Source organism: Acanthochromis polyacanthus, chromosome 22 (assembly GCF_021347895.1).
Source record: "Acanthochromis polyacanthus isolate Apoly-LR-REF ecotype Palm Island chromosome 22, KAUST_Apoly_ChrSc, whole genome shotgun sequence".
NCBI lineage: Eukaryota > Metazoa > Chordata > Actinopteri > Pomacentridae > Acanthochromis > Acanthochromis polyacanthus.
The window spans coordinates 25,994,215-26,014,575 of record NC_067134.1 but is presented as its reverse complement, the minus strand read 5'-3'; the positions used below and the strand labels follow the sequence as shown (position 1 = coordinate 26,014,575).

Genomic DNA, 20,361 nt, shown 5'->3' with positions numbered 1-20,361 from the left:
TTTTGCAGTGCATATTTTGCCTGATATATTATGATAGAGCTGCACTACAAAAAGCCAAAACATTGCTGTTAATGTTGGCCTCAAAAACTCAGCAGTGAAAGCTGACTCCATGCTCTGTTGAAATACGGGGAACAAAGCCGGACGTCTTCGATTCAGAAACTAACTCCTATCATTTTAGTTGCCACTGCTGCTTCCAGCTCGTCCCTGACTGCTCCTTTGTGTCCCCTGCTGTCCCCCACAGGTCCCAAGGCGAGTCAGTGTCCATCATGCCGCTGTTTGGTAAATCCCACAAGAGTCCGGCGGACATCGTCAGGACCCTGAAGGAGAACCTGGCCATCCTGGTCAAGCAGGACAAGAAGACAGACAAGGTGGGGAAGGACGCCGTTTTCCTCAGTGTGTGTCTGTAAATGCCGGAGGGTGGCAGCCCTCTGTGAAATTAGAGCGTGGAACAGACTGGTCCTGTCATCTCCTGACACTTCACTGTCAAGACATTTACCCTCTTTCACACACACACAAATCAGACACCAGCCAACACCAGGCTCACGTCAGCTGCAGCTTTCTTCTTCCCCTTTTTGCTCGGGCCCATATTTACATTTCTTCCTCCATATCGTGCCCTCTAAAAGCCGATTTCCCACCTCATTTGTGTTTTGCAACTTGCCCTCTTTGCTCTGCAGGCATCTGAGGAGGTGTCAAAGTGTTTGGTGTCCATGAAGGAGATTCTGTACGGGAGCAACGATAAGGAGCCCCACACCGAGACCGTGGCCCAGCTGGCCCAGGAGCTGTACAACAGCGGCCTGCTGATATCGCTGGTAGAAAACCTGCAGGTCATAGACTTCGAGGTGAGGAGGGAGAGCAGACGAGTTTATCTTTGACCACAAGGGGCATCTGCAGCTTCACAAGGGTAGAAGCATTCGATGTGTTTTAAAGCAGGGGTGTCAGACTCATTTTAGTTCAGGTTCCACATTCAGCCCGATTTGATCTTAAATGACCAGTAAAATCACAGGATAAGAACCCATTAAACTCCACATTTTTCTGTTGTTTTTGTGCCAATTAGTATGTTCCTCAAATGTCCACATTTAGGAAACAAAACATTATGAAAAACCTGAAGTTTCTACAGAGAAATAAATTAAATTTCAGCAAAATTATGCCTCAGTTCATCATGAACACACTACAATTTACAGATCAGAGTGTCTACAAAGGAACAAAACATTTAGTCATGATCAAAACAACAGTCAGATAAGAGACAAAAAACAAGAAAAATATTAATAAAATGAGACAAACGACACGAAACAAAACAGAAAAGAGACAAAAAATTAGGCAAAAAAGTTACAAAGCGCCAAAAGAATGGACAAACGACGAAAAAACAAGACAAAAAATTACATCAACGACACAAACAAGACGAATATAAGACAAAACAATACACAAAACAATTAATGAAACGACACACAAAATGAGAAAATTAAGACAAAAAATACTAGCGCAACAAAAAGGAAACACAAAATGACAAAAACATGAGAAACGACAAAATTTAGACAAAAAAAACAAGACAAAATATACAAAAATGGGACACAAAGCAACAAAAGAACAAAGAACAATCTAGTATGTTACTTTATGATCAAAGCAACTCGTCTAGTAATCGTTATAAATTTATAGTTTCAGTTAATTGCAGTTAATGTCTTCTCTGTAATTTTTACACTTTGAGGGCTGGATTAGACCCTCTGGAGGACCACTTTTGGCCCATGGGCTGCATGTTTGACACCCCCGATGTACGACATTCATAGAAATAAAAGCCAACTCGATATTCACAAGATCAAGGAGCCAAACTTGTCCACTGACTGCACACTAAAATAACGATAAGACGTCTGTCACATCACAGATTGAAGGTTCCTCGTGTTGTTTGCTGCATATAAAGGAGAAACACTGCAGTGGAGTTCACTGCAGCAGAATTTAAGGCTTCAACTTGGTGTCCGTGTGTTTCCAGGGGAAGAAGGACGTGTGTCAGATCTTCAACAACATCCTGAGGAGGCAGATCGGGACGAGGAGCCCCACCGTGGAATACTTCTGCTCCCACCAGGAGGTCCTGTTCATCCTGCTGAAAGGGTGAGACTGTAGGCCGTACGGTGCAGACCGCACACAGCGTGAGGCATTCCAAGGAGGTGACGCAACGCTCCGTCTGTGTTTGCAGATACGAGACGCCCCAGGTGGCGCTGAACTGTGGGATCATGCTGAGGGAGTGCATCCGCCACGAGCCGCTCGCCAAGGTGGTGCTTCACTCCGAACATTTCCACAGCTTCTTCAACTACGTGGAGATGTCCACCTTCGACATCGCCTCCGACGCCTTCGCCACCTTCAAGGTAACTCGGGCGTTTCAGTCGTAGGACGAGGTGTCGAGTGGGTTTTTAAATGTTGACGTGTCTTCAGGTGGTTGTGCCAGGGTTCAGTTTCATTCAGAAACAGGAAGTGAAATCATGAAATGGTTGATCAGTTTTTTTAAATTATTACTTCACCCAAATACAAAAAAACCCTCCAGAGGGTCCGATATGATTTATCTGCGTCATTAGTTTGCAGAAAGCCACACGACTGCTCAGTAATTTGTGTTTTTCTGTCTTCCTTTCACTCAGGATCTCCTGACAAGACACAAAGTTCTTGTGGCCGAATACCTCGAACAGAACTACGATGCTGTAAGTGATTTAACTCGTGCAACACATGATGCTTCGACACGTTAATGCCAGGTTGAAATGTCGGTGTTACACACATTTTCAAAGATTTTCCCAAAAAATGTTGAGAAAGTGCAAGTTTTCACTGTGAAAACATTTTTTTTTCTCCACATTTTAAAACTTTAAAACGGGCCAATTTGACCCGCAGGACGACACGAGGATTAAAACAAGACAATTCCAAGATTGTTTGACTTAACAGGATATTTAGGACGCATTGTCTTAAAACAAGTCCCTCCACACTGCAAAAACTCCAAATCTTACCAAGTCTGTTTGTCTTATTTTTAGTCAAAATGTCTCATCCCACTTGATTTAAGATAAATTCACTTAACAAGTGACATTTCAGAAAGATGGAGGGACTTGTTTTAAGACAATGCGTCCTAAATATCCTGTTAAGTCAAACAATCTTGAAATTATCTTGTTTTAACCCTCGTGTCGTCCTGCGGGTCAAATTGGCCCGTTTTAAAGGTTTAAAATGCGCAAAAAATATATATTTTCACAGTGAAAACTTCCACATTTTCAACATTTTTTGAGAAATTTTGAACATTCTTTGGTGGAAAAAAAAGAAATGTTAAAAAAATGTTTCTTTAAGAACATTCAGGAAAAAAATCAACCAAAATCCAGCGAATTTCGCTGGATTTTGGTTGATTTTTTTTCCTGAATGTTCTTAAAGAAAATACTAGAACTTTTGCTGATATATGTGGAATCACTGTAGACATTTTTAGGATTTTTTTTTGGAAGATTTTTATTCATTTTTTAAATATTTTTACAATTTTTAGATTTTTTTTTTTTTTTTTATTTCTTGCCAAATTAGTTTTTTAATGAAACTTTTTAGGGAAAATTTAACTAATTTTCTTCCTCAAGATTTTGCAAATTTTTATAAATTTGGGGAATTTTTTGTTGAATTTTTGGATTTTTTTTCAGACAAGGAAACCACCATATTTGGTGCCGTAAATGAGGACAACAGGAGGGTTAAGACACCTAAGCTTGACAATCCTGGTAAAATAGAGCTTAAAATAAATTTTTCCAGCTAATTTTAAGATCTCAATATTCTTAATATCACATCTTATTTCAATAAATCTATCCCAAGCCATTTTTCACTTGTTCTTTTGGCAGATTTTTTTCACTTATTTCAAAGTAAAAGTTCCTTGAAATAAGTTTTTTTTTCTTGTTCTGAAAGGGGCATTTTTTCCAGTGTGTAGTGAAGGTCGCCATTACATCTGATTTGGATCAGAAACACAAACGCTGCTCTAAATAAGGAAGCTCAGACACATGACTGGATCAGGTATCATGTCACACCCTGGCATTCACAGGGCCGTGTGAGAGGCTATTCAATGAGCTGGAACACAGGCCAGATAGCGAGGAAGTGGACTGACAGACACATTTCAGGTTCCAGGAAAGCTAAATCCACGGAAAGCCCTCCCAGTGTCGCAATGTCTCAGGATACCAAGCTCAGCTGTATGCCGTCAGAGGGGCCCCTTTCACAAGTGGGGCTCCCAGGGGTCTCAGCCTGAAGTAACCCTCACAGCACGGCCTTTTTACCTGCATGTCGCTGTGACCTCAAATACATGAGTTTGATTAGACTTTGGTGGTCGACAGGTAAACTTAGAGCCACACAAGTTATTTTAAAGCAGAGCTGTCAAACTCATCTTAGTTCAGGGGCCACATTCAGCCCAGTTTGATCTTAAGTGACCAGTAAAATCACAGCATAATAACCTATAAATAGCTACAATTCCAAATGTTTCCTTTTTTTTAGTGCAATAAAATACATTCTGAAAATGTTCACATTTAAGGAATTATCTTTTCACAAAACATCGTGAACAACCTGAAAAGTTTCAACAACATTATGCCTCAAAAAACACACGTGAGACAAAAAGGAAAGACAAAACAACAAAAACAACACACAAAGCAATGCATAAAGCGAAACTCTAGATGACAAAAATAAGACAAAAAAACACAAGCGAGATAAAAAAAGGAAACAACACGACAAAAACATGAGACAAACGACAAAAGTCAGACAGAAAACAACAAAAATCGGACACAAAAATGAGACACAAAAGAACAATGAGCAATATAGTATTTTACTTTATGATCAAAACAGCTGGTCATGGTCTAGAAATGATTTTAAATTTATAGTTTTACTAGTTTACAATCTGCAGTTAATGTCTTCTCTGTAGTTTTTACACTTTAAAGGCCGGATTGGACCCTCTGGAGGGCCGGTTTAGACCCGCGGGCCTCATGTTGGACACCCTGGCTTTAAAGAGTGTATGGTGTAAAATAGATTTAATTAAGATTTAAATGTAACACCTTTAATTCGGGATCAATAATCTTCATTCAGGTTGACGTATGTGGAGGACTTCTGTCTGTTTAATCCGGCAGTTCAAGGAGACTTTCTTAAAACAAATTTGACACAAAGAGAGATAAAGATCTAGCCTAGCCGTGCTAGACCCAGGTCTGAAGACGCAAGGGTCTCGGAACTCTCGACAGGGAGGGAGGCGGGCTAAAAGGTTGTCTTTCAAATCACTCTGCAGCAATTGGGTAGGTATACAACCAATCAGCACAACGAATAGACTGACGTAGTTCCTAGAGCGCCGGAAATCAGAGGATGCGGGAGTTCGGTGAAGCCTTATTTATACAGTCAATGGGTGAAGCTCAAGTATATTACAGACATGTTAACAGAAAGATTATTCAGAGTCGGTGCTAATGGAGCTCAACAATTATTGTGCGCAGCCATCTTCTTGTCTATCCTTGTTTCTGTCAGAATCGTCACGCCTCTGTCGTCACTTAGTTACGCCCGCCTTCTGACTCTACACTTCATGGTGATTCGTCGGCCAGTTTTAGGAGCATCCAACCTCGAGGCTCATGGAGGGTAACTAGACCCACCCTGGCAGAGAATTAAATTCGTTGCCGTGGGTTGTCTAGCGCGGCTAGGCTAATAAAGATCCAAAGTCACAGCGCTCTGAGAGAAAGTTGTGAAAGACAGAAGTTATTTTAGCACTCTGGTTTGTATTTTGCAAGTTTGGAGGAAGTGAAAGGAAGCGAAGGCATCTTCACCATGAACCCACTCACTCTGTTATTTATGTTCTACTTCTGCAAAGACAGACAAAGTTTGAGAACTTTGGATGGTTTCCTTGGAGTTTAATGGACTAGAAAGATAAACACGGGAGACTGGATATGTTACACTACAAGCCAAAAGTCTCCAACCTGATCCCAGACTGTTAATGTATAATCCGGTGTGTTTCTCATCTCTTTGCAGGTGTTTGCAGACTATGAGAAGCTGCTGCACTCTGAGAACTACGTCACCAAGCGGCAGTCTCTAAAGGTTCGGCTCTGACTCGTGCATTGATTTACACCGGCACCGAGCAAAACATTCATAATGTATATTTTATCTCTCTCCAGCTTCTGGGCGAGCTGCTATTGGACAGACATAACTTCACGGTGATGACGCGCTACATCAGCAAGCCTGAGAACCTCAAGCTGATGATGAATCTGCTCAGAGACAAGAGTCCCAACATCCAGTTTGAGGCCTTCCATGTGTTTAAGGTAAGGAAGGTCTTCATCGACTGTAATGACACCGACTCTTTGACATCAATTAGAATCATTTCTCAATCTTGACAAGTTGTAAAATACTGTATTGTTCAGTTCCAGATACCTGCGACTACATGTTTTATGCCTTTGTAGATCATCTGTGATCTGGAAGTTATGACAAACTGAGGCATGATGTTGTTGAAATTTCACTATTTTTTCATTAGAAACTTCAGGTTGGTAATGTTTTCTGAAAAGATTGTCCATTAAATGTGAACATCATCAGAATGTACCGCTAACAGAGTGGAGTAGGAGCTCGTGGAAAAGCTCCTTAATTGATATCAGACAAGCTTCTTCCTCTACTTTTGTGGCTCTGTGTATAGATTAAATCTCAGACTGCTTTATTACAAAGTCTGTTGGCCCAAATCCAATCAAAGCCAAGGAGCAACACCAGAAAAAATGCTCCTCTCAAAACAAGAAAAAAAACTTATTTCAAGGAACTTTTACCTTGAAATAAGTGAAAAAAAAATCTGCCAATAGAACAAGTGAGAAATGGCTTGGTAAGAGTTCTTGAAATAAGATATGATATTTAGAATATTCAGATCTTAAAATTAGCTGGAAAAACTTATTTTAAGCTCTATTTTACCAGGATTGTCAAGCTTAGTGTCTTAACCCTCCTGTTGTCACCGAAAAATATCGTTGCCTTGTCTGAAAAAAAATTCAAAAATCCAGCAAAAAAAATTCCCCAAATTTATAAAAATTTGCAAAATCTTCAGGAAGAAAATTCCTTAAAAGTTTCTCTTAAAAGTTTTGTATAAAAAAAATACAAATTTGGCAAGAAATTAAAAAATATATAAATTGTAAATATTTTCAAAAAATGAATAAAAATCTTCCAAAAAAATCCTAAAAATATCTAAAGCTCTAATATTTTCTTTAAGAATATTCAGAAAAAATCAACCAAAATCCAGGAAATTTCACTGGATTTTGTTAGATTTTTTTTCTGAATGTTCTTAAAGAAACATTTTTTTGAACATTTCTTTTTTTCCACCAAAAAAAAATGTCCAAAAGTTTCCCAAAAGATTTTGAAAATGTGGAAGTTTTCACTGTGAAAATATATATTTTTCCACATTTTTAAATTTTAAAACAGATCAATTTGACCTGCAGGACGACACGAGGGTTAAAACAAGATTATTTCAAGACTTTTTGACTTGAGATATTTCAGAAGCATCGTCTTAAAATAAGTCTCTCCATCTTGCTGAAATGTCACTTGTTAAATGAATTTATCTTAAGTCGAGTGGGATGAGACATTTTGACTAAAAATAAGGCAAACAGACTTGGAAAGATTTTGAGTTTTTGCAGTGAAAAACAAAACTGACCGAGTTCTCCTGCTTAATGCATCAAAAATGGACGCTAACCATGACGGTGAGCATGCTACCGTCACGTCTAACTGAATTATCTGTTCTCCAGGTGTTCGTAGCAAACCCCAACAAGACGCAGCCCATCATCGACATCCTGCTCAAGAACCAGACCAAACTAATCGACTTCCTGAGCAACTTCCAGAAGGATCGCACGGACGACGAGCAGTTCAACGACGAGAAGACCTACCTAATCAAACAGATCCGGGATCTGAAGAAACCCGCCTCCTAGAGAAGCACCGCTCCCCTTCCCTCGACCCCGACTTTTTATCAATAGGAAGAGATAGAAAAAAAAACACATTAACAATAACGGTTATTCTATTTAAAAGAAATCTTCAAGACTTTATTTGTCTTTTTTCTCTTTGTTGGTTCATTAAAAACTTGTGCGAGAGTAGTTCTTAATCACTGATCTTTCTTTTGTAAATTTTTTTCATGAAATCTTTTGGGTTTTTTTCCATCTTGTAGCATGTAGTGCCACGACTCGTGGCGTTGGAGGCGTCTGATTTGCTTTGACGGGAGAACCAGCGGTTAAAAAAAGCTTCTAGCGGCTGATCATCGGTGCTCCGTTAGCCACCGTTCAAATGAAGTAGCGGCGAATCAGAAAAGTAATGAAGAATTTCTGCTTCTTTTTTTTTTGTGCGTGTCCGATCAGGATGGGGTGAAATATATTTTACAGTCATCGTGAAACGCATTCTCAGTCGTCGGTGAAAGCTTTCTCAGCCACATCCTCTACCGCCAAAGCCAATGATTATCCCTCTTTAGCTGAAAAGCATCATCGGGCTTCAATACGATCTCAGCGCAGCTTCACGGCCAGAAAAGTCTCGTCTTCCCTACTTTTTCCGACAAAATTCTTGCCAATTCGACCAGGAAAAGGAAGCACATCCAAATCAAAAAGCTTCAGCAAGACAACAAAGAGAGAGAGAGAACTGCTTTCCGATAAAAATTGTGACACAAATGAAGGCAAAATGTTTCGTTTAACCGTGACATCGGGCTGCTATCGGTACAGTAAGCTTCAGACGTTTTGATCACTGGTTCTCTTTGCTGGTGGCTAAAAGCACTTTCTGTATGATAAAAATAATATGACGATTCTTCTTTTTTTTTAAACTGATCACTGTTTTCACACTGCTTGATGCTGTTTTTTTTATATATATATATAGTTTCATTTCTTGCCATGTACAGTTTCCGGTTTGAGTGCCGTTGTGAGCGGGAACGCTGACGGAGGCACTTTGCTGTGGAGGAGAGCAGCTGTTTGAGTCTCGGTTTCACTTTCTTTTTTTTTTCCCTTCCTGTACTGTTTCAAGTGTTTTTGCTCTGATTTGGAGATTTGGATCTGACGTTGGCGTTAGAAAGGAGGAGGATTCAGAGGTGCCTTTTCGTTTTCGGTGTTTTTTCCCTTCTTCTCGCTCCTTATTTTGTATTTCCAGTATCTTCTAGGGGGAGCTTAATTATCATGTGGATGAAAATATGCTCTGGACAGAACATATTTGTTGTGATTAAGCAGTGAACCTCTTAACTCACTATATTTGAGTTACACTATCATTTTCAAACTTTTTTTTTTTTTTTTTTGCAGTTGCCATCGCCGTAGTTTGTCGCCAAAGTAGTTCTGATCGAACACGTGAATTGCAAACTGTGTCGGCTACGAAACGCGCCGGGAAAGCGAGGCCAAAGTTGACCCGGAACAGGATTCGATGGCGAAATGTAACTGTGAAAAATCCACAAAGCACTAAGTTTAAAGCGCAGTCGGGTGTTTTTATTTAACTTGAAAATGACATATCTTCATTTTCTAAAAAAAAAAAGACAGATTAAAGCTGTTCAGACTTTATTTTTCAATCTGTGTTTGACCCACAAAGCTTTGAGCTTCCACTGGTTTTCAACCAAGTTAATTTAAAGTCTCTTCAAAGTAAAACTCCTTTTAAGCAATCACATAATAAATACAGTGAATCTCAACATAATAAAACAGTAGTGGGGTAACAGTCAGAAACCTGTGAATTTTGATTTTACTTTTCATCATTAAAGAAAAATGAAAAATCATCTTCCATGCTTTGTCTTTGGAGTGAAAAATCAAAACAATACCAGCTATTTTTGATGCTAAGCTGTGACAGAATTATGCTTTCTCACAGCAGAACATGTAGACCAGTCAGCTTCACGGCAGAATTCTCCTTCCCTTGAGCCAAACTCCTTCGTTTTCGAACCGAAACAACGAGCAACTTTGGTCGAGCGTCTTTCCCGGCGTCCTCTCTGAAAGCAGCAGCCACTTTATTTTCCACATCGATGCTATTGTACCACGTTCACGACAAATAAAAGGATGGGAATGATTGCTCTCCATGTGTGCGTGTGCTCATTTGTCACGCTTGTGTGCAACTACAGATGTTGATCAATCATCTGTGCATTAAAACTTACCTTCCTCTGATGCCAGCTCTTACCTCGAACCTTCTCTGAACCCTAAAGTATGTCTTTCTGTCAAAAGTTTTGAGACAGGTTCTAATTAATTTGAATGAGAAAGTGTCTCAAAACTTTTGACAGGGGGCGTATGTCTTTCTGTCATTCGGACTTAAGTTTTAACCGCCAACGGAAAAAAATATGACACACAACAAAGCAACTGGAACTAATGCAGATAATGACACAAATCCTCAACACTGTGGATAAATAAATGAAAGCCAAAGTAAAGCTGTGTCCTCCATTCCTAAAACTGCTTTTTGTAGTTTTATTAAACACCTGTTTATCACTGTGGTTGTCAGAAAAAACGCTGATCTTGCTCCACGTCAAAGGTGCCTTCTTGTCTGTACTATGGAAAATAAATACGGATTTTTATTTTTAAATCTCTCATTCAAGCCTAAAATACAAATGGAGGAGATTTCACTTCTATCCAGTCTGGACTGAAACCGGTTTAAATATATTTCCCAAATATATTCCAACAACAACACTGCAGCGTTTGGTAGAGTCTGTAATTCTTTTTGTGAGTTTGGTGTGATAATGTCTGTGCGTTTGTCCATCAGTCTGTCCGTGAGTCCCGTGTCCGTGTTCAGCTGACTGTACGGGATTGGTGGTACCTGTCGGTGCACAGCTTCTTGTTGCTGTTGCTCTCCTGCTCCGTCTGCCGGCGGTGCTTCCCGACGCAACCATCTGGAACCAAACACGGTCCATCGCTTAAAATACTCATCCTGCTTTGTGTTATCCGGTTACAGAAAAATGCACAGAAAGACCAAAAGAGGGAACTTACTGGCCAGGTGAGGAGAAGGTGCCGAGGAAGGGCTGCTTTGCCACTGAGAGGGCAGAAAAATGTCACATTTTGGAGTTAAATAACTCTTTTGACCACAGCCTACAACTCATAATCACCTTTTCTATGTGCTCCTTTCTCCACTATATTTAGATTTTTAATGCATCTAAAGAAAGTTCCAAATCTAATCCAAAAACTGAACAAATGAACAAATACAGGTCAATATATAATTGCAGGGCTTTTTGTAACATAGTGGACAGGCATGATAGTTCACATTTTTGTTGTTTTCGAGACACGAAACAACAAAACCGAGATGCAGAATGACAAAACCGAGACACAAAATGGCAAAAACGAGGCACAAACCAACAAAATCAAGGCAATATGACAAAAACCAGACAAGAAACGACAAAAACGAGAAATGAAATGGCAAAAAATGAGACACCAAATGATAAAACTGAGACACCAAATGATAAAACTGAGACACAAAATGACAAAAATGAGACACAAAATGACAAAAACGAGAAACGAAATGGCAAAAATGAGACACAAAATGCAAAAATGAGACACCAAATGATAAAACTGAGACACCAAATGATAAAACTGAGACACAAAATGACAAAAATGACACAAAATGACACCAAATGACAAAAATGAGACACAAAATAACAAAAACAAGACAGAAAATGATAAAACTGCGACACAAAATGACAAAACAGACACAAAATGACAAAAACAAGACACCAAATGACAAAAATGAGACACAAAAAGACAAAAATGACACAAAATGATAAAACAGACACAAAATGACAAAAACGAGACACAAAATGACAAAGCTGAGACACAAAATGGTAAAACAGACACAAAATGACAAAAATAAGACACCAAATGACAAAAATGAGACACAAAATGACAAAAATGACACAAAATGATAAAACAGACACAAAATGACAAAAACGAGACACAAAATGACAAAGCTGAGACACAAAATGATAAAAGAGAGACACAAAATGACAAAAATGAGACACCAAATGACAAAAATGAGACACAAAATGACAAAACAGAGACACAAAATGACAAAACAGAGACACAAAATGACAAAAACAAGACAAAAAAATGACAAAAGCGAGACAGCTTATTGTTTAGCTAATTAGAAGGTGGTTGTTATTAAATTTGGATGGTTATTTAGTTGACATTTTAGTGACATCCAGTCATTTTTTATTATTAAGTGATTGTTTCCTTTATAAATAATTGTGAAATTTGTGATGACATGATCATAGTGAACATAAAACATTATTTTTTTGCTTTCAATAAAAATGTACACAAGATCTATCCCATGGACTTCAAAAGTCCCTCCTTTACATTTTGACCCTTATCTTCTTCCTCGAATAATTATCACATTCTAGTCTGTACATCATGATTAAAAATGTACCTCAGTTAAGTTTTGATACATTCTGACGACCTATAAAATCAGTTTCTTTAAGGATATACACAGAAATCAGCATGCAACAGGTGCAAATTCACATCTCAATCTTCTCTACTCACTATGAATTTGTGGATGTTCTTCAGGCTGCTGAACCTCAGGTAGGAAATGTCTGTCTTGTCTTTGCCCATGTCCTGGTCGGAGGTGTAGATGTGCGTGATGCCGGCTCCTCTGATCAGAGGGACGCACTCGTCACACGGACATTTAGTCACAAACAGCATGGTCTGCTCCTCTGGCTTGATGTCTCGCGTCCTAAAAGCGTCAAAAGGAGACGTTTGACTCGGGTTTTCTACTCGTGCTTTTACTTGCCGGGCTGTGTGAATGCTCTGACCTGAAGGTGAGGGCGTTCTGCTCTGCGTGGATGATGTATCTGTACTTGCGTCTCTGGCGGTCCTCCTGCTTGTTGTCCATCTGGGGGTACTCTGCGTACTGGGAGCCCGCTGGGTAGGCGTTGTAGCCACAGCCCACCAGGTCCAGACACCCTGTTCCATCACAGCCGGCCTGGGAAGAGACGGCAGGTCAGAGAAACGGCAAAATGTGTCGGACTGAGAAACGCCACGCAGAAAATAAGGCTGCAACAGGTCGACAATGAGGCTCTGAATGGAAGCGCAATAAACACAGCTGGATTGGAATGTTCAGCACTGAAATAGAAGACCAAAATCCAGCGAATTTCACTGAATTTTGGTTGATTTTTTGGTGATTTTCGACATTTTTGGGAAATCTTTGAACATTTTCTGGTGGAAAAATTTTTTTGAAAAATGTTTAAGAACATTCACAAAAAAAAAAAAATCAACCCAAATCCAGCGAATTTCGCTGGATTTTGGTTGATTTTTTTTGTGAATGTTCTTAAAGAAAAAATAGTAGAAGTTTGACTGATATATATGGAATCACTTTAGATATTTTTAGGATTTTTTTGGAAGATTTTTACTCATTTTTTGAAAATATTTACTAGAATTTTCTTGCCAAATTTGGGGGACTTTTTTAAATAAAACTTTTAAAGAATTATTGCAATTTTCCTCCAGAAGGTTTTGCACATTTTCAAAAATCTGAATAACTTTTTTGCTGAATTTTTGGATTTTTTTTTTTTTTTCAGACAAGGAAACTATATTTTTTGGTGCCCGTAAATGAAGACAACAGGAGGGTTGAGAGGCCAAAGAATAACAAAAAAGGAAGAAAGCTGAGCTTACCGACTGTCCTTTGGCCCAGATAACGGCACCCACGCCCACTTTAGGGTCCTCTGGAATGAAAATGACAGTTTGACCAACACTCATTACTTGGGCTTTAATTTGGTTTTTGTTGGTTTCTAATATTCTGTAGTGTTTAATTCCTTTCCTTTCACTCTGGGCTGACACTGGATACACCCTGCTGTGCTACATCTCCCTCTGGACAAACAGAAAACCAAACAGACCTGTCCTGTACTCCAGCAGCCTGGCTTGTATGATGCAGTGACGCGCTACTTCTTGGGAAATCTCCTCATGACATGGAGGGATGCTGGGTGACAGAAACAACACGATCAGCAACGTGACAAGCGAATGACAACGCTCGTTTCCAGTCGTTCAGATAACGGACATTGAGTGCGTCTAACCTGTAGAAGCCGTAGTGTTGCCGTGGCACCCCGGCCGCCACCGTAGCCAGAACCTCCACCAGCTCCCTCATGTTGTTCCTCAGGTTGGAGAAGTAGGGCTCCATGCTGAAGTTCTCCAGGCGCATTTGGGTCAAAATCTCCTGGTGCTGCTGAGACGAAGCCACCAAGAAGTGTCCGGAGAAATCCTTCAGGTGTCCTGTGCGCTGTCTGGAAAGAATCGGACATTTCTCTGTTTTAATCACAGTTTCATAAGGTTTTGATTTATACTGCTCCCTTTTTTAAAATCCAGTTCTTCTCCAAAGCATTTTCGGATAACTGCCAGAGGTCAGGTTCAGAATTGGTTCAGTTTCAGGATTTGCGTTGACAACAGCGTAAAAATTACACAGAAGACATTACGTGCAAATTGTAAATTTAAAATATTTTCCAGACCACGACAAGTTGTTTTGATCATAAAGTAAAATACTAGATCGCTCGTTGTTCTTCTGTAATTTTGTATCTCATTTTTGTAACATTTTGCCTTGTCTTTGTTGTTTTTTGTCTGACTTTCTTGTCATTTTGTTTCTCATTTTTGTCGTTTTGTGTCATTTTTGTAACATTTTGCCTTGTCTTTGTTGTTTTTTGTCTGACTTTCTTGTCATTTTGTTTCTCATTTTTGCCGTTTTGTGTCTCATTTTTGTAACATTTTGCCTTGTCTTTGTTGTTTTTTGTCTGACTTTCTTGTCATTTTGTTTCTCATTTTTGTCGTTTTGTGTCATTTTTGTAACATTTTGCCTTGTCTTTGTTGCTTTTTGTCTGACTTTCTTGTCATTTTGTTTCTCATTTTTGCCGTTTTGTGTCTCATTTTTGTAACATTTTGCTTTGTCTTTGTTGTCTTTTGTCTGACTTTCTTGTCATTTTGTTTCTCATTTTTGTGTCTCATTTTTGTAACATTTTGCCTTGTCTTTGTTGCTTTTTGTCTGACTTTCTTGTCATTTTGTTTCTCATTTTTGTCGTTTTGTGTCTCATTTTTGTAACATTTTGCCTTGTCTTTGTTGTTTTTTAATCTGACAATTGTTGTTCTGTTTCTCGTTGCCATTTTGTGTTTCTTTTTTGTCTCGCTTGTGTTTTTTTGTCTCATCTTTGTCGTTTTGTTTTGCTTTTTTCATTGTTTTGTGTATCACTTTTGTTATTTTTTGTCTAATTTGTCAATTTTTTGTCACTTTGTAACGTTTTCGTCTAATTTTTGTCTCTTTTTTTGTTTCGTTTCATGTCGTTTGTCTCATTTTTTGTCATTTGTTTCCCGCTTTTGTTGTTTGGTGTCTCATTTTTGTCATATTTTGTGTTTTTTTTTGTTATTTTTGATACAGTAAAATACTATATCAATCAGTTCTACATACCTGTGACTAAATGTTTTGTACCTTTGTAGACACTCTGTGATCTGGAAATGATAAATTGGGGTTTAATGTTGGTTAAATTGAATTTATTTTTTGAAATGTGAATATTTTCAGAATGTACTCTTTTGCACTAAAACAAAGGAAAGACTTAGAGTTGTCATCTTTTATAGGTTATCATGCTGTCATTTTCTTGGTCGTTGCAGATGGAATTAGGCTGAATGTGGCCCCTGAACTAAAATGACTTCAACACCCCTGAATTAAAGCATTAAGAAAGAAATGCAACAACTCAGAGAACTGACATGCTAAATGCACATGAGCACCGACTTTTGCGTCACTCACAAAAACAACAATCAGGTGGGGAGTTCTGAGTCATTTTTCCTGTCACATACCTGTTGAAGAGCTCCTCTGTGTTCAGCGCCGGGTTGCCATCGGCCACGGTCTGCATAAAATCACAATCTCTGGACGTCTCGGTGACAAACTGCGCCAGGCCGGGCACCAGCGGCTGCAGCAGCACGCAGATGTGAGGACGGCTGTTGGACTTGAGCTTCTCCGTTGCCATGGCGTCCAGCGCAGCTTCCTCCGTGATGGACTGAGGCGGACTGCTGGAGCTGGAATGGTTTGTAGAGGCGGGCTTCAGCATGCTGATTTCAGGGTCGCCGGGCCAGAAAGAGATCCGACTGACTCCAGCTGGAGGAGAGCAAACAGCAGCATCAGCCGTAATTCTTTGACGCCGTTTCAACTTTGACCAGTGAACTCCAAAGTTCAATATCATAGTGGAGATATTTACTGCAGTTTATGACAGGATGGCAACACCGGAGCATTCTCAATCAGCCGGTTATTAAGGGCGTTAAATCATAAAATCAACTGCTGGACAGAAACTACTGCCTAGCCCTCCTGTTGTCCTCGTTTACGGGCACCAAAAAATATGGTTTCCTTGTCTGAAAAAATCCAAAAAATTCAGCAAAAAAATCCCACAAATTTCTGAAAATTTGCAAAACTTTCAGGAAGAAAATTCCAATAATTCCTCGAAAGTTTCCCTTAAAAGTTTTATTTTAAAAAATCCCCCAAATGTGGCAAGAAAATTCTTGTAAATATTTTCATAAAATGAGAAAAATCTTCCAAAAAAAAATCATAAAATTATTTAAAGTGATTCCATATATATCAGTAAAACTTCTAATATTTTCTTTAAGAACATTAACATTTATTTTTTCCACCAAAAAATGTTCAAAAATTTCCCAAAAATGTTGAAAATGTGGACATCAGAAGTTTTAATGTGAAAATGTATTTTTTTTCCCCACATTTTCAAACTTTAAAACAGGTTAATTTTGACCCGCAGGACGACACGAGACGTTAAATACCCGGCAGCTTTACCAACAGAACTTTCCTCTGGGGGTTAATAAAGTCTAATTCTAACTAGATATTCCCTTAATGTTGCATAAACTGGTTTGTCAAACTGCATTTGGCAACGTAATACCACATATACGATATTTTCTCCTCACTCAATCAGTTCTGAAATGCACGTTTCCCATTCAGTGCTTATAAATAACAGGAGAGCTGCTCAAAGTACAATCTTTTTTTGCTTCTGCTGAGTTCTGCAAATTCATGAAAAAAAAGGGGATGTCCCAGATAGTTAAGATGTTTGGAACCAGTGCAATGATGCAGGAAATACATTTATAAATCAGACTCGGCACTGATGCAAGACACAGTCCAGACTTCTGTTAAAATAAATGGTGTGATGGCTTTAGTGCAGTTGTGCTGTAGCTCTCCCTCTTTCGGTCTGTTCCCCGTTTCCTTTCTACATCCCTCCCTCTCTCCTCACCGTTGATGATCATCTTGAGGCAGGTAGCACAGGGTCTCCTGGAGAAGTACAGCTGACAGTCGGCCAGCCGGGCTCCATGCTGGATGATGGCCGCCTGTCCTGCATGAAGCTCAGCTCCTGAACAGTGAAGTCCAACCACTTTAGTGTCCTGCACCACCACCAGTCCCACCCTCCGGACCTGAAACACAGGACATCCACACACGGCAACTTAACAGAGAAGATTCTAAGTGCTGGAACAGAGCCTGTTTCTCGCAGTAGTGTATGCTAAATGAATTTGCATAATTATTCATAACGTGCTGTATTTCGTTCTAGATCAGGGACTCAGGGGCCACACACAGCCCAGTTTGATCTCTACTGTTCCAGACCAGTAAAATCACAGCATAATAATCTAGAAATAACCACAACTTCTGATTTTTATCGTTTGTTTTAGTGCAAAAATGTACATTCTGAAAATGTTCACATTAAATGAATTATCTTTTTACAAAACATGATGAAAAATCTGAAGTTTCTTAAGAAAAATAAGTGAAATTTCATCATTTACTCCTTACAACTTACAGATCATAGTTCATCTCCAAAGGAACAGAACATTTAGTCACCTGATACCTTTTCTGTGATTTTGACACTGTGTAAAGCCAGACTGAACCTTTTTCGTACGTTTGACACTCCTGTTCTAGATGGTGTACATCTATCTGTGGGTGAACGCATTCTTCACTGACCTGATCGTCCACTTCAGCTTCCTTCTGAGGAAACAACTCCATCCATAAACTCAGCAAGGTGAACAGGTTTACCTTTGACAGCCTGGGGCCAGGGCCTGGAGAAATGACACACAAAAAACAATGAAAGGAATGAGGGGAATGAAGAAAGTCACACCGGCCGGTTGTACATTACAGAGCTGCAGTAAAATTAATCGTGTGTCAAGTTTATTGAAGTTTTGCTCGTGTTGTATCTACAGCAGAGTTACACTAAAAGTTTGGACACACCTTCTCATTCAATGCTTTTTATTTATCTGTATTATTTTCTACATTGTATATTAATATTGAAGATGAATAATTTCTCTTTACATTAACTCGTATGTATCTTCATACAGTTTTCATGTCTTCAGTATGAATCTATAAGTTGGAAAATAATTAAATTACTATGTCAGTTGCCTCAGTCTCCCCACTATATTATGAATTTCAACCATTATTAAACCTATGCAGGACCCATCTGTCACTCTGCAGACATTCAGCAGGACTGAACTGAGGCTTGTGGAGATAACACACAAAGTTCAGTTAAGGATATACACACTCGAAAGATATCGCTTGCTGACAGCACATATTCCTATCTGAGTCCAAATGAACGGTTCACTGTCTTAAGGAGGAAACACTTTCTGAATGGCACCGTTTCTACATTCCACAGCAGGGGTGCCAAACATGCGGTCCCTCCTGTCTCATTTATGTCATATTTTGTCTTGTTTTTAGTCTATTTTTTTTCATTTTTGTCTTGTTTGTTGATGCTTTTTAACTTTGTCAAATTTTTGGTCTCCGTTTTTGTTTTGTTTCATGCCGTTTGTCTCTTTTCGTGTCTCATTGTTGTAATATTTTGTCTAGTTTTTGTTGCTTTTTTGGTCTTTTTTGTCGTGTGTCTCATGTTTTTGTCCTTTTGTCATTTTTGTAGTTCTGTTTTCTTCTTGTCTCGTTTGTGTTTCTTGTCTTGTCATTTTGTGTTTTGCTTTATTCATTATTTTTGTCTTTTTGTGTCTCCTTTCTGTAATATTTTGTCTTTTCTGATGGAGTAAAAATACTATATCAATCAGTTCCAGATACCCATAACTAAATGTTGTGTACCTTTGCAGACACTCTATGATCTGAAAGTTGTAATGTCTAAATGATAAACTGAGGCATAATGTTTGGAAACTGAATTTACTTATAAGAAATTTCACGTTGCTCATAATATTTTTTGAAAAGATAATTCCTTTAATGTGAACATTTTCAGAATGTACTTTTTTGCACTAAAACAAAGGGAAAGATTTGGAGTTTTGGTTACTGATACGTTATTATGCTGTGATTTTACTGGTCACTTGAGATCAAATGGGGCTGAATGTGGAACCCGAACTAAGATGAATTTGACACCCCTGTTCTACAGTTTCAGTTTCATTTCGCAGAAGCTTTTATCAAAACAAAACCTATGTACATCTGAGAGTAAATCCAACACAAGCCAGGTTTTAGTCAGGAGAAAACAACCTGGATATGTGCCATAAAACAAGTTCAAGTGTGATAATAGGACCTTGGTGTTTACAGGGAGTATGTGAGCTCAAGACAACAACAGAGGCCAAGAGCGCTGAAGTAAATGAGGATGCAAATCTACCAGGGATACCTCTCTAAGACACCAGATGATTCAAGTGTTGTTGTGTAAATAAACAATGAGAGACGTTGCTGCTGTGTTGGTAAACTCTCAGTCACCTCTCAAAAACCAGTAGGACAAACACTGCAGATACAACATGAACTCATATTTATTTGGCTCACCTTGCGTCCTGCTGTCACTCTGACTGCCACAGTCTCTCGTTCCTCGACCCGGCTTGGGCCGGCCCGGGTCGGCTCGGCTGCATGTCTGGCTTTCCTCCATTCAAGCCGCCAGGTAGAGAATGTAATATCTAGCACCAGCGTCTAATAAAACAAGAGCAATCTGACAGATGAGCTGAGTTCAACCGGAATTGATTCTAATCTGGTTTAGTGTCAAACCAGACGAATCGATTTCAACTTCCGGTCGATACTTTCAAGAAAAGAAGCCTTGAAACGGAGCCAAATTATAAAAAATAAAAATAAGAACTGAAAATAGTCTTGGAACACAACACAGATCACTACTTGAAAGAAATTTTCCGCGTTTGGTTTTGAAATTAAGCTTTCACGTAACATTGTTTTCTGTAGCTAGTGAGAAACATCAAGCTGGCACAGAGCTAGCTACACTGAGTTAGCGTTAGCCATTAGCATTACTATCACAGACGCGCGTTCTGAACAAAAAATGTCTAAAATGATGTATAGCTGAACAAATACTCCAGTAAATTTACCTTTATACGTTTATAATATACCAGAACATTGAAAGGCTCTTACTTTAGAGCGGAAAAAGCGTTACTTCCGTCAGCAGCCCGGCTAACAATGCTGCTAACGCACTGATGTTTGACGGTTCCGGGTTGTTTCCGCAAACACTCCATGACGTTACAATGTGGGCGGGGCTTTCTGATTGACATGAAGACG

General features: G+C 39.1%; 2 protein-coding genes across 3 annotated transcripts in view; one reads left to right on the top strand and one right to left on the bottom strand.

The window, feature by feature from the left end:
• The window catches only part of cab39l (calcium binding protein 39-like), a 24,410-nt gene extending 14,439 nt beyond the window's left edge, over window positions 1-9,971 (top strand). The window contains exons 2-9 of the mRNA XM_022204925.2: window positions 242-368; window positions 675-839; window positions 1,982-2,100; window positions 2,186-2,354; window positions 2,622-2,681; window positions 5,971-6,036; window positions 6,114-6,257; window positions 7,707-9,971. Of these exons, the coding sequence (XP_022060617.1) occupies window positions 267-368; window positions 675-839; window positions 1,982-2,100; window positions 2,186-2,354; window positions 2,622-2,681; window positions 5,971-6,036; window positions 6,114-6,257; window positions 7,707-7,886 (1,005 nt within the window). The 5' untranslated portion in view covers window positions 242-266 and the 3' untranslated portion in view covers window positions 7,887-9,971. The remainder of the gene's footprint in view (window positions 1-241; window positions 369-674; window positions 840-1,981; window positions 2,101-2,185; window positions 2,355-2,621; window positions 2,682-5,970; window positions 6,037-6,113; window positions 6,258-7,706) is intronic.
• cdadc1 (cytidine and dCMP deaminase domain containing 1) lies at window positions 9,457-20,332 on the bottom strand. 2 transcript variants are annotated; one of them, XM_022204923.2, is made up of 12 exons: window positions 20,218-20,332; window positions 19,633-19,773; window positions 17,845-17,939; window positions 17,129-17,306; window positions 15,699-15,996; window positions 13,937-14,143; window positions 13,760-13,842; window positions 13,539-13,588; window positions 12,683-12,852; window positions 12,414-12,603; window positions 10,875-10,917; window positions 9,457-10,777 (listed from the first exon to the last, which is right to left on the bottom strand). In XM_022204923.2, the coding sequence occupies exons 2-12, from the start codon at window positions 19,730-19,732 to the stop codon at window positions 10,677-10,679; spliced, it is 1,515 nt and encodes a 504-aa protein (XP_022060615.2). In that variant the 5' UTR covers window positions 19,733-19,773; window positions 20,218-20,332; the 3' UTR covers window positions 9,457-10,676. The 2 variants fall into 2 exon arrangements, with proteins under 2 accessions (XP_022060615.2, XP_051799023.1); XM_051943063.1 differs by having other exon boundaries at window positions 20,175-20,271.
• Between the last annotated feature and the right edge of the window lie 29 nt (window positions 20,333-20,361).

Bases quoted from the DNA above. Each gene is read 5' to 3' on its own strand.
- cdadc1 (XM_022204923.2), bottom strand. From the start codon at position 19,732: ATGGAGGAAAGCCAGACATGCAGCCGAGCCGACCCGGGCCGGCCCAAG. The intron at 13,843-13,936 runs GTTAGACGCACT...TCTGTCACCCAG, and splicing joins CAACACTACGGCTTCTACAG to CATCCCTCCATGTCATGAGG. The intron at 12,853-13,538 runs GTAAGCTCAGCT...GTCTCTTCCCAG, and splicing joins TCTGGGCCAAAGGACAGTCG to GCCGGCTGTGATGGAACAGG.